Source organism: Microchirus variegatus (genome assembly GCF_963457635.1).
Source record: "Microchirus variegatus genome assembly, chromosome: 3".
NCBI lineage: Eukaryota > Metazoa > Chordata > Actinopteri > Pleuronectiformes > Soleidae > Microchirus > Microchirus variegatus.
Genome location: NC_139804.1, coordinates 38204786 through 38219241, shown reverse-complemented (window position 1 = coordinate 38219241; position 14456 = coordinate 38204786). Strand labels below are relative to the sequence as shown.

Genomic DNA, 14456 nt, shown 5'->3' with positions numbered 1-14456 from the left:
CGAGGTCACAGTATCAGCAGCTGAGAGCAGTCGGTGTCGTCTTATTCCTCTTTGTGAACGTCTCACTCTCCACACCTCCCTCCTCCTCCTCCTCCTCCTCCTCCTCCTCCTCCTCCTCCTCCTCCTCTCATGGTCTGGGTGTGGCCCAGACTCAGGGATTTCCGTCGGGCAGATAAAGGGCAGCTCAGCCTCCTTGTCCATCTGCTGACCCATCTGCCCGCTCCGTCCGTCCGTCTCCGTGTGCCCGGGCCTGGGTCAGGCTTCCCTGTGTCTCACGCTGGCACTGGAACAAAGAGTGAATCAGACGGTGTCGGGGCCACATGTCGCTGTCCAGGGTGCTGCTGACAGACGCGCTCGCTCGCTCACTTCTTCTTCTTCTTCAGTCTCTCAGCAAAGTCTCTGCACACCTGCTCGTCCTAACAAGAGCAGAGGGTCAGGGTTTAGTCTGATGTACGTGCTGCAAACACCTGCAGTGGATTTACAGCACGTGTGTGCGACGCCTCCGTGAAATCAAATCACATCAAATGAACAGAAAAGTGCTGTAACGGCAACAACACAACAGAGAGAAGTACATTGTGTCTTTATAATGTATAAAGTACCTTAAAGGTGATACTTGAGTAAAAGTACAAATATGTTACCAGAAAATGACTTGAGTAGAAGTAGAAGTCAAATTTTATATAATATTACTAATATAAAAGTCTTAAAGTATATGACATTTACTGTGTCCATGAGAAAAACACTTAACCCCATGTTACAGTGTGTGAATGAGTGAAAACTCATATACAGTAAATACAGACCATAATACCAGCTCTTCTTCTCCTGGTTTTATGTGGTAGTAACAAAGATAGAGGAAATGTAGTGAAGTAAAAGTACAAGTTGCTCAAAATATGAATAAAAAGTAAAGTACAGAATCAGTACGTGAATTTTATACTGAAGTACAGTAATAAAGTATTTGTACTTTGTTACATTACAACACTGTTTATGACTTGAATGAAAAAGCTACAGAGGTCAACATTTGGGGGGAAACTGATGCATTTTGATGTTAGTGTTTTTACCCAGAATAACTTTCAATATCTGGCCGTTATTTACAGTTTACTACATGTTAAAATAGTGTGATAACAATTTAAAATGAAGAAAAACAAACAAAAAAGCCAACAACACTGTAGTCGTACGCGAACACCAGATTTTGTGTCTTAAATTTGAAATGTAAACAGTATAAAACATAGCGTTTTTTAGAATATTTGTTCACAAACAGGCCAAAAACTGGAAACGATGTACAGGCAGCGAGTGAAATTACCGCAATAACCACACATTGACTTTGACGTGCACAAACTGTCGCATTATTACGGTGATGCAAAATGCGCTTGCGCAAATTGGTCCTGGAAAGTCCTTGAATATGATGTTAACCAAAGTGTGAGAACACTGTGTAATGTACAAACAACCATGTCTTCAGACAAAGAACAATAGTGTTTTAGCCTAAATAACATAACCTACTGGTCATTGTATGAACACTGTTTTGACGAGATGACTTCCAGACAAGCTGTAAAATTTATATTTAAAACTCATATTAAATATGAAGTGACGTAGTGCCAACGATTCAGACGTGCTCAGACATTCACCCTCTTATGAGTTCTTGTATCACTATAATCGAGTCGAGCGTTGAACTTCATATATCAGTGTGCGCAGAAGTCGCTGCGTGTAAACGAGCCCTTGAACACGATTGAAGAGGCTTCGTTCCCTTTAATTGTTTTTCCAATTGGAGCAAATGCAGCTGCAGCTGGAACGACGGTCTCTAATTTTCTATGCAAAGTGTAAATACTGGTATTGATTTTGCTGTGTGGACGATACTAAAACAGACCGGTGGTCGAGAAAGTGCAATTCTTTTCCTCTCAGTGTGGAAAAACAAAGGCTCTCTCGCTCTCTGAAACAACGTCTGTCCATTAATGAGCGCTTGTCAACAGCTAAAGAGGCGACGGCAGCTGATGAATGCAGCAGCGCTGGGATTACGGCGCGTCTCCTCGGGATGGGAGGGGAAATTACAATCTGTATCAAGCGCTGGAGAGGAACAGGAGCCCCCGCTTTAATTAAAACAATGCAGGCCTAATGGTGTGTAAAATGGCATGTAATCTGCAACACAATATAGCCAGGGTGCTTTCAATTATTAAAGAGAGTGGAATTTAAATGTGTGGATATGGGGCACGGGGGGAAGTCAGCGGTGCAGGGGGAGTTCTTCACTGTAGCACAGACCTGTCAGCAGAGCCCGCCACCGAGCGGGTTGATGTTTGTGGTCAGCGGGACGGCGACGCTCAGTCAATCAGGAACGTGCCAGACAGGCTTCAGTGCTCTAATGACACTCCATTCCCTCCTTAATGCTACAGAGGGATCTGTCACTGACCCACTGCCTCGCACCATAACACAGACAAATGATACTGTCAACAAGCGTGTTTCCCCCTCAACCCTGCACCTTCTTCACCAGTGTCCTCGCTGCTGCAGGTTTTAGCCAATAATTGACTGAGTAATGAAGGAATTAATTGCAGTTATGAGGATATTTTTGGCCTGAATCTCTCAGAACACAGAACGTTTAGGCTGTTTTTCCTCCATTGCTATGTTAAAATGTATGTACAGATACATAATCCCACTAAATAATCTCTTTAAAGACTTTGCATGGAGGTCATCTCTGGCGTAAAATGCGAGATTGGCATAGTTCCCGGACCTGTGCGTCGCTCTACAGTGATGTTTTAGACCAAGACCAACAAAAAAGTCAACTGTAACCATGGCCTCAACTCAACAGGAAGTCGGCCATTTTGGTGGCCATTTTGGCGATTCGCATCATACGTAAATGAGCGAACTCATCCGAGCTTGTTTGTCATACTGACATAAAAAACATGGTAATTTATACTAGACACGTCAAAGGTGAACAGTTGTCAAAAGGTTTTTGATATTCAAGACGGCGTGGTCACGACAACCCTATGCGTTTTGGCGAATTTCGTCCATTTGCCACGAAACAGGAAGTGCCCATTGATTTCGGCATTGATTGAGTTCCACAGAATTTCCCGAAACTTGGTAGGAAGATGTTATAGACCAAGACGAACAAAAAAGTCGACAGTAACCATGGCCTCAACTCAACAGGAAGTTGGCCATTTTGGTGTCCATTTTGACTCGTCCGCACTCGTTTATCATACTGACATAAAAAACATGGCAATTTATACTAGACACGTCAAAGGTGAACAGTTGTCAAAAGGTTTTTGAGATTCAAGACGGCGTGGTCATGAAACAGGAAGTACCCTATAATTTGGGCATGTATCTAGTTCCACCGAATTTCCAGAAGCTTGGTGGGAAGATGTTATAGACCAAGACGAACAAAAAAAGCCGACCGTAACCCTGGCCTCAACTCAACAGGAAGTCTGCCACTTTGAATTTTGGCGATTTGCACCCTACGATGATGATGGTAAATGAGCTAGACACATCAAATGTGAAAAGTTGCAGAAAGGTTTTGCAGATTCAAAAATGAGGTCAGGGAACAACTGAACTCCCCGACTTGTGTGGGGGGACACTTGCGTGGAGACGTGAGGGCCCAATTAAGACTGCATCATTAAAATGTCGTAATCGGAAATCCCTCTTGCAAACGTCTTGAAAATGTTAACATGTAGGAAGTAAGCTTTTAATAGAACCTCATCATCACATCTTCTTCTTTTGATCTTGTGTTGGCATTTTGCGATACTTGTGTTAATTCTTTCATAAATCTGCTTGAGCCGCATTTAACCCTTTGTCTATTTTCTGACCTAAGGTTGCTCTGCCACGCCATGAAGGACCACATCGTCCGGGTCGCCAACGAGGCCGAATTCATCCTGAACAGACAACGAGCGGAGGACGTCCACAAACACGCAGAGTTCGAGGTACGACGTGTTTCCATCAACGGTTTATTCACCTGGAAATTTAGATCCAGAGTCAAAGTCCTGATAAAAATATACAGAAGAGTGAATATGTTGTCAATGAATGTATAAAACAGCCGTTCCTCTCTACGTGTTCAGCAATCGTTTCCCTCTGTGTCCTCACGAGGACAAACTCATCACCCAAACAATTCAAATTAAGGAATTTAATTACTGGTAGCAAAGGGACAGAGCTGCGATATTAAATTTGATATGACTTTGTGCTCAGGAGAAAACCTCCCGAGTCTGTGTTAACACATTAAACCTCCTGTTTCAGACATGGATGCTATTAAGTTTTCGGTGATTATGTAGGATTAAGCCTACAGGAAATAACAGAGGAAAATATGATAGCGTTATTTTCAGCATGTGCTTATCGGAATCAGATTTAGACTTTAGAAATACTTCCATTAATCACCGTGGAAAATTGGGCTTTGTTCCGGCAACCTCATCTAAGAGAATAGGAATAACAGCGATTCAGTCGACTGTAAAAACTGGAGACGATACAAAAGAGAAGAATGGGAATCATGTGCTGAGTAGATTTACATCTGTGTCACAGTGTGTTCAGGAGGAACAAAATACAGTGCAGTACAACAGCTGGACCAAAAAGACATACAGTGAAGTGGTGTCTAACCCAGTGTTTCCCAAATGTTCTACACGGGGACACAAGTTGTGCATAATGTTGCGACAAATTCAGCCATTTATAATTTCTTAGTCATTTCTAAGCGATGTTTTGCAAAATTAATTCACTCTTAATGATGCAGAGATGACGAGATGCAGAAACTCCAAAGTCGACATCTAGTCCCACGTTCACACCGCGTCGTGGGATTGTTTTGTACATGATGTTTCACACAAGTAGTTCTGGGCCGGAAAAAGATGCGAGTGACGTCATGTTTACGTGACTCCTGATTGTTAAAACGAGTCTCTAAAGTAACGCTAAAATATAAAAACAGAGGCACACATACACAGTACACAGGTAAACAGGTTATTTGTAGCGCTGCTTTAGTTAGACCGCTATAGTTCAACTGTTGGCGCGATAACGGCGCTAAAGGGGCTAAAGGTGCTAATGCAGCTAACGGAGCTAAGTGGTAAACGGTGCCTGGATTCCGGTGCCGCAGCACGTAAACATGACGTCACGTGCGTCTTTTTCCGCTCAGTCGTCATGGAAACGCGTCATGCGTTGTGCACTACACACAAGACCACGGTTTCTTCTCTGCAGACGTTTCTGCGGTCGTACAGCTCCGAGTGTCCACACAATAATATGAGCGAATGTGTCTCTCTGTGTGTTTCTCAGTGTAGAATGATTTGTTTGACTGAAAACACAAGATAGCATCAACAAAAAGTTGCAGAAGTGAATTCTACATCTCCAAAAAATGAACTTTCGTTCAGCTGTTTGATGGGATAAACACCTCTTGTCCCCACCCGCCCCGGCTCTGCTGCTGTATACACACACAATCGCTCCCTGAGGTGGCGCGTACTTTCGGTGTGAACCAGGCCCTGTTGTTGAAAAAGTCAGTAGATTAGACAGAAAATGGTAAAAAAAAAAACAGTCAAAAACAATCTTTATTCTGTTATTAGAATTGTTATTCATTATTTTTGAAGAACACACACACTTTTGATCAAACACACACTCACACACTAACACACACGTCTGTTAGCAGCCTGTACATGTGAGGAGTGATGAGTTTCTTATCAGGGAAGAGCAGCCATCCTCAAACAGCTGCTTGATATACAGTTCTTCAGGATCCTTGACCTGCAAGATAAACTGGAAGAGACGGCTAGATATGCAATGTCAGGAGACTTTGGGGGGGGGGGGGGGGGTGAGGAAGTGTACCTGGCCTCATCCGTTCTGTCTGTCAACTCCAGACGGTTTACACTCCTCATCCAGGTGCCTGACGTTACTTTATTACCCACTCTCCTGAGATTGAAGATTCACGACGCAGATAAGACATTTTCACAATTAAGTTGGTGTCAGGGAGCGGATGAAAAAAAAAAAAGAAGGCGTCGCATGCTTTAAAGTGATAAATAACATTTGATATTTGTCGGCGTCGGCGTCGCGGTAACGCGAGGTGACAAGCGGAGATTGAGTTATCCGCCCTGTGACGAATACGTCGAGGTATAATGTCTGACAGAATTCAAATTTGAGGCAGGAAATTCGATTAAGTCGCAGCTTCTGTTAGCAAATTAGATTTTGAATATTAGCAAAGGGTCCCCCCCCCCATCCCCATCCCCTCCCAGGTGGCCCAGTACGACGATTTAGAGCAGGATCAGATTCCCCGCGGCCAACTGGAACTCTTTGTGCTGATATTAAGACAATGATTTCATTATCTTTGCTTTTGCATTGTTGGTATATCTTTTTTTTTTTTTTTTTACCGTACTCTTTTCCTCGTTTTAACGTTATCGTTTGTAAAACCTCGACTGTGAAGGTTCAGTGTCTATTAAAGGATTTCCCCTCCGTCTCTTAACGGCTCCGTCCACATATTCAGAGCAGGAGTCTCATCTGTGTGCAGGAAAGGAATGAGCCGCCCATGATTTACTGCACTGCTCCGAGGGAACAGAAATATATCTCTCAGCTGTCTGCTAATATCTTAATGCACTCAAGTGCGCTGAATGAAGCAATAACATTCCTCAGTGTGACAAATGCTCCATCAGAGGGTGTATTTTATTGTGTTTTTATTCCAGTTAAACACTCTGAAATGCTGCTAATGCGTTATTAAATACCACTGTTACTCTACCTTTATCCCACGGGTCGACCAATATGGGTTTTTCTTTCCCCCACCCGCTCCATCAGTTAAATTAAAACACTCAAATATTAAAAAAGTGCTTCACAAAATCGCTTAAGTTAGGTAAAACTGTATGATTCAACACTTATGGTCAATCAGATGATATGTATTATTGTGAAAAGCAAAATCAGACCTTACAGTTAAATTGGTCTATCAATACTGGAAAATTTTAATATTTATAAATATTTCATTGTGTTTTTATTCAAGTTAAACCCTTTTAAAACCACTGCTACTGTACCTTTTACCCACGGGTCGACCAATATGGGTTTTTCTCATAATTGGTTATATTGTAATGCTTAAATATTAAGAAATGCTTCACAAAATCACACCTAATGATCAGTAATACTTAATGAAATAACAATTAGATGGTGTCGATGATTGTAAAAAGCAAAATCAGCCTAATTTATTGATCGTACAGATAAATTTAAACAAATCTCAAAATTACTGAAATGACTGGAATTCTCGAAATTCCGATTTTTGTAAACTCTTGCAGTCTCTGGGTGATTTTTTGGGGGGGGATTTTTGATGAAGTTAAAAGTGCACAGGAAGTTCCTGTGCACAGGAAGTTGCTTGTTTTACGTCCAGAGTTGGACTGAAAACACCAGAAAGCATACACACATACACACATACACACATACACACACTCTCTTGAGTTTGATGAGGTAAACACCTCGTCTATGCTCTGCTGGTGTATACACACAAACGCTCCCTCTGTCGGCGCTTCATACTTTTTGCTTGACAGAGCGTTTGCAGATAAAGCATGCAGCGAGCATATAGTGATACATGATTACTGTAAATGAAACCAAACTGAGGCAGAATAACAACAAAATAACTAAAAGTTACAGAGTTTAGGTTTAAAGGTGCCATATGTTAGAATGTGGCCAAAAACTGTTACTACATTCAAATTCAAAATACAGAGGTCTTTTAGGTTTCCTTTTCTGACGTAACTGGCAACCCGTGGTTGCTCGGCAGCTGAGACTCTACTGACTGCAATGATTGGTAGACGGCGGTAGGTGGCGCCACATGACGCCAAAACATGATTTCAAAACATAAACATGATTTGCAGTCTGCAAAATATATTTTTTAATGCAAATATTTTGTCTGTACTGTTGTTGTTGGTGAGTTCAGTTTGTTATATGAACATTATTCCTGAGTCTCTGTGACATATTAGGAGGATTTTATGATTTATTACATAATGCACCTTTAATCTCTTCATTCAGATGTGTATTTTTGTTTTTTGTTTTTCAAATCTCAGTCCAACAGTGCTCAGTACGCCGTCGACAGAAAGGAGGAGGAGAAGATGTGCGACCACCTGATCAACGCCTCCAAACACAGAGACCACGTGACGGCCAATCAGCTCAATCAGAAGATCGTCAACATCCTCACCAACAAGCACGGTGCCTGGGGTACGGTGGCCCAGAGGTGAGCTCCTGCACTCCTGCAGACACACACTCACCAGAGCAGCGTTTAGGTCGTTATCACCTGACAGTTCAGACCTCGGCGTTAGGTCCAGGCTTCAGAGACACTGAAAGTTGCCTCATCACAGAACTCTGTGGTGTTGGAAGTGAAGGGGGTAAGACCACCAGTTAATGTCATTTTCCCAGGATCCGATAGGGTCAGTGGACGGGTCAGCAAACGCAATTACAGTGTGGAGTGGCTAAATCCCCCAGGGACAGCTGATTGGCCGGTCGTCCGCGGTGGTAGAAAGGGGGTTGGGGTTGGGGAGGGTGTTTGTTTCAGTGTTGTCCAGGCATTCATTGACCCGCTCAGTAACACAGTGCAGCACCTGGTCCTGGTTGCAGACCTTCCCCATGGGTCCTGTTAAAATAACTGGCGGCTCTGCTGCTCCACTCACCTTCATCCACAAGGTCCCACAGACACACAGTGAAGTGGAGCGCGCTGCGCTAGACAAACAAAAGTGTTGCCGGTCGTGTTTTGTTTTGTACTGCTGCTGTTACATTTGAACCATTTATCTTCTGTTAACCCTCAGAACACACAGCATTTAGGCTGTTTTTTCCCCATTACTATGTTAAAACCTACATATATACATATATATATATGTAGATATATATCTATATACATATACATACAGAGGCTATAAGAATGTGAGAACTGCTACTGTTTGTCTTCATTACAAAAACCACTGCTAATTTAATACATTTAATATCTGCATGTTGCAGAATATTGTAGCCTAATAACAGTGTATATTATTCACTGTAATTAGGCTAGTTTCATATTTTTTTCTAATGTTTACATTGTTTATATACATAGTACATAAGTGTGTATGTATGTATATACTGTAGATATATACATACATACATACATAAGTGTGTATTTATGTATATATTGTAGATATATTCATACATACACATAAGTATAGTATATATAATATGCTGTGACTAATTTCAACAGTTAGCAGTATATGAAATAATTATTTTTACTATGTAAAACAAATGCCAATAAGTTAGCAAAAACATCAGCTAGCTTAAAATGGTTACACGTTAGCGATTAAAGTCCTGCTAGCTTAAAATGCTAACACGTCAGGGACAAATATCCGTTAGCTCACAATGCTAATACGTTAGTGATAGAAGTCCACTAGTTTAAAATTGTAATACATTAGTGAAAAAAGTTCACTAGTTTAAAATGCTAATACGTTAGCTATAAATGTATGCTAGCTTAAACTAATAAGTCCTAAGGATAATGTCAGCTAGCTTAAAATGCTAAAACGTTACCAATAGCTAGCTAGAATTCAAATTTGGTAGTGATGAATTCTGCTAGTTTAAAATGCTAACACATTTGCGATAGAAGTCTGCCATCTTAAATGTTAATGAGTGCCATGTAGAACTGCATTAAAATGTTGTTAGCATCTTAAAAGCTAAAGGTTTGTTTAGCAGACATGTTGTGTTTCTCCTGAAGCAGCAGCATATTTACCTCATAATAATGTTTGTATGCATGTGTCATTATTTTTCCTTTTGTAAATATTTGGCGGGCATGAACTGCAGAAGAAGAGAGGAGTGTGTAAAATGTGATTCATTATTTATATGAATCACAGTTTACAGTGTTCAAGTGCACAAGTCTTTGTAGGTCATGACGAAAAAAAAACCCCTACTGGACTGAATTCTGGGCCGTTGTTCAAATATTTATGCTGCGCGTCTCTGAGGCATCGCATTTGCATTAAGACAAAAGGTTATTGAGCGTGGGGGCCGCGCGGCTGCAAATGATACCGCAAAACTTCCAACAAATTCAAATTTAATGGTGACCTGCTGGCGAAGAGAAATGATGCAATATGCTCACGAAGCTCAAGGCGGTGCCACACTTCAACAGCTTAGTCTTATTCAATGCTACATTAACTTTTCCATTTATGCCGCTGTTGTAAAATATAAAGCCCTCAAGCGTTTTCAGACGTGTGTGTGTGTGTGTGTGTGTGTGTGTGTGTGTGTGTGTGTGTGTGTGTGTGTGTGTGTGTGTGTGTGTGTGTGTGTGTGTGTGTGTGTGTGTGTGTGTGTGTGTGTGTGTGTGTGTGTGTGTCTTGTTAATGTTTGTTTACACCTCCATGCACAGAAATTGCTTTTGTCTTTTCCTCCTCACTTTTTGCCTCCAGACGCGCCAACGGATATTTATCATTTGTGTAGAATTTATTGTCAACACAATGTATTTATTGGTAGTTTGCAGGCAGAAAACTGCGCAACGACTCATATGTTTGATTTAAAGAGAAAAACAAACCGTTATGATTTTTTCCAGTTTGTTTTTGTTCCATAAACTGACAAAACCAGGGTCAATTTACAGCAATTGACATCCATTATGTTGCATTTCTGCCGCCTCCTTCTTATTCTGCTCTTTGTTTCTTTCTTTCTACGTGTTGCTGTATAGTCATTTTTTCTTATTCCACATTTAATCAGTCATTACTCAAGTTCTTTTCCCTCTTTCCCTCTTTAAACCTTTACATCTCCTTTACCGCTCCTTTTGTTTTCACTTTTATTTCCAGTCTGTCTTTATTGCATCTACTTCTGTCCACGTGCAGCTGTTTCTTTAAGCTGTTGTTTACTCTCTCTCTCTCTCTGTGTCTTTCTTTTACTTTAATCCTTCGTACGTTTTCAGTTTTGTCAACAAGCAGCACAACAAACAGCAACAACAGACATTTTGGTGGAAAACAGAGCACAAGAGTAATGTAATAAACACATAATAACAGATTTTTTTTATTGTTTTTCGGCAAAGTTCCCCTCAAAATAACAATTAAAATGGAGATAGAGATGCTTAGTCTGCAGAATATCATTGTGTTGCTTTTAATAAAGGGGGAAAAAATGCAGAGAGAGTAGATAACTGAACATGTACTGTATAATAATCAACACAAAACATTGTCACCATGGGAACATTCACACCTAATCCCACAGTTGACACTATATATATATATTAATGTGTGTGTGTGTGTGTGTGTGTGTGTATATCGATATATATATACATCTACATATATAATCAGAACATTTTTAAATAGATAGATCTTGATCTATATAAACAGACTAGTAAACACCAGTAAAATAGTATATATATATGTAACATATACTCCCTATATGTATACCTATGTATTTATATATATATACTAGTGCTATGCAATAGGTTAACGCACGACATGTTTCCATTACGATGGAAAAAGACACGCGTGACGTCATGTTTACGCGCCGCGACACCGGAGTCCAGGCACCGTTTACCAGTTAGCGGCGTGAGCTGCCCTAGCTCCTTTTAGCGTCGTTAGCGCGCCTACAGTCGAACTGGAGCGGTCTGTTTATTAAACTAAAAGAGCAGCGCTACAAATAACCAGCGTACCTTTTTAAAGTTTAGCGTTACTTCACAGACTCATTTTAGCAATCCGGAGTCACGTAAACATGACGTCATTCGACGCGTCTTTTTCCGGTTGTGGAAACGTGTCGTGCGTGAACGTGTGTTATTGTTGACGCCGTTAAACGCTGTTAACGCGTTAGCGTTTGACAGCACTAATACATACATATACACATATATAGTAACAAAGCAAGCTACTTTAACGTTTGACAATATTTGAATTATATATACATACACACATCAATTATATGCAGTGTGTATGTGTAGATCCAATGTGATCTGTATGCAGTCATGTACACGTTTGCTAATGGTAAACGTGGGCATAACATTGTTGAAATTGCACTTTTTTCTTGTTATTATGCCATTATTCCTCAAATTGAGAACACGTTTTGGTCAAACACAGCAGAATCCAGAGAGGAAACACTGTGTCTTCACATATACGTCAACATATAGATTTGTAGCTGTCGTTCGTTCTCTCTGTGACACGTAAGGAATCACGCATGGAATTAAAAAGCAGCTGCTGTGCAGTCCTGTGTTGTGACTGAAGAATAGGCAGATCAGAGTCTACGGTGGCCTGTTAGATCATACTACGTGCCGGCCAGGGGGTGATGAATGTCCCCCTCTATAGAGTCAGCATAGGAAAATCAATACTCCTCAAATTGAAACAGTATAGGGTTGTATTGATCCACCGCGCTGAGGCTTTGATTCATCTCTGTGAGACAGCTCCCTGCGCCGTAATGACACACTATCAATTTTAGCTTCACACTGATAAATCAAGTTGAAAATTGGATGTCAGACTTTTTTTTCCCCGTGGCGAGAGTGATTTTCCTCTGCCCTCTGCTCTCCTCTGCTGTTGACCTCTGAACTGCTCCAGTGGATTATAAAGTTCAGACTCGTCTAAAGTGAAAGTAGATGTCAAGGCGAGGCTGATAAATCCGAGGAAGAATAATGTCGTCCCGCGGGAAGAGACCACCTCACTGTCTGGATACTGTAAATTCCTTTCATTTTTCTCTCTCTCTCGCAGTTTCGACAGCAAATGTTTGTTCAGTGCAACAAAAAAATGGCATTTTACCAGAAATTATGGCCTAATGAATAATATCTAGATATTTTCAGTCTGTATTGGGATACATGTACGACAAGTATCTCTGTTTAAAGCTGTAAACACTTACTTTTAGTTAATTATCTGATTTATGTACCGAACAAGCAGTTATTGGTTGGTAGATCAGAGAGTATTTGGCTTTTTAATGATTAATAGAAGGATAAAGGATATTTACATGTTAGAAACAACTAAATTCCCTTTAAATAATGGTAATAATAATAATAAAGGCTTTAATTTGAAGATGAGTTATTAACTGAGTGTTTAATGTCGATTGCATGTATTATTTTTTATTTTAACATCAAAAATATCATAATATTTGACTAAATCATTGCAGCAACAGCCTTTAAAACCAGGAAATAGTGTCACATATGTCATAACATGATATCACAATGATACTAATATAATATAGATATATTGCACAGTTTGATTCAAGGCTAATTTACATGTAAGACTTAGTTTATGCAGCACATAGAGTTTCTGACTCTAATTTACTGTCTTCTCCGTAACACGGAATATTGATTCAAATCGATAAATCAGGCTTTTTCTCATGAGGTATTTGGTTGAAAATGTGATTAATGTATAAGTTAATGTATGTTATTAAAAACATAGACGCACAAATATTGTGTTAAAGGCTGAGAATAGCAGTTATTCAGCAACACTCCCCTTAAAGAAACACTTTTTATCACCATGCTGTTTTTTTTAGTGAATTAATATATAACCGATGTGCTGTGAAATATTCTCATGAAAAAAAGTGAGATACGAAACATATTTTTTTAGAACATGAACACGAGGAAAGAGTTCACATGGAAATGAGTAGCATAGCACATGATGTAAACATGCATTGTGTGTGTGTGTGTGTGTGTGTACGGATTGTCAAGCACATCTATTCTTGTGAGGACATTTTGACTATTTTGTTTACAACTTTAACAGGCTTTTTAGACGATTAAAATAAAATCATAATTTGATCACTAATTTTGATAGAATTGGTTTATATATCAATATGATATAATATAATACTGCTTTTATAAGTAGAGTTTGAAAGCTTGAATGAAATACCATATAGATAGATAAATATGTAGATAAATAGACAGAGCAAGCTAGCTATTTAGATATATAGTTTGTTAGCTAGAGCTAGCTATTTAGATAGATAGATAGATAGATAGATAGATAGATAGATAGATAGATAGATAGATAGATAGATAGATAGATAGATTTGTATAGTTTAATGTTGAATGATTTGGTAATACTGACACAAATACATGCTGTATGTGATGACAAGAGAAGAACTGGCACCTATTTAACATTGAAAATGCACTGTGTGAGGAAAAAAACACAAAAACACCGAAATGTAATAAATAAATCATCATCGTCATGGTTCTGTGTCTTTAAGAGTGAAACTGTACAGACTTGGCGTTTGCAGCGCTTACATCTTGTGCGGTTGTTTATTAAAGCCACACACAGTCTTAACGTCGTTCTTTAGCGTCCACTCATTCATTCATTCATTCATTCATTTATTCATTCATTTATTCACCATCTGTCCTCCAGGTACTAATTGTTTGGACACCAGCAGCCTAACAGAAATGTAAAAGGAGCTGAAGGAGACAAACCTCCCTTTGTTCTCAGGCTGACGTCCATGTTCACATCTGCAGCATCAGTGACAGCTGATGGAGGAGCCTCCATTCACCCCCCCCCCCCCCATCACACACACACACACACACACACACACACATACGGAACAGACCTTAACGTTACCTGACTAGTCTATCGATTGTCAACATTTCTCCTGTATAATTACTTTTTTGTAGCGGGTAAGAG

The 14456-nt window shown here is 40.0% G+C and overlaps 1 protein-coding gene across 1 annotated transcript in view; it reads left to right on the top strand.

Moving 5' to 3' along the window:
• Window positions 1-14456, top strand: part of LOC310925199 (neurobeachin-like) — a gene marked incomplete at both ends in the record, with an annotated part of 330054 nt that overhangs the window by 174448 nt on the left and 141150 nt on the right. Inside the window, 2 exons of the mRNA XM_083887081.1 lie at window positions 3788-3896; window positions 7965-8131. Coding sequence (XP_083743207.1) covers window positions 3788-3896; window positions 7965-8131 — 276 coding nt within the window. The remainder of the gene's footprint in view (window positions 1-3787; window positions 3897-7964; window positions 8132-14456) is intronic.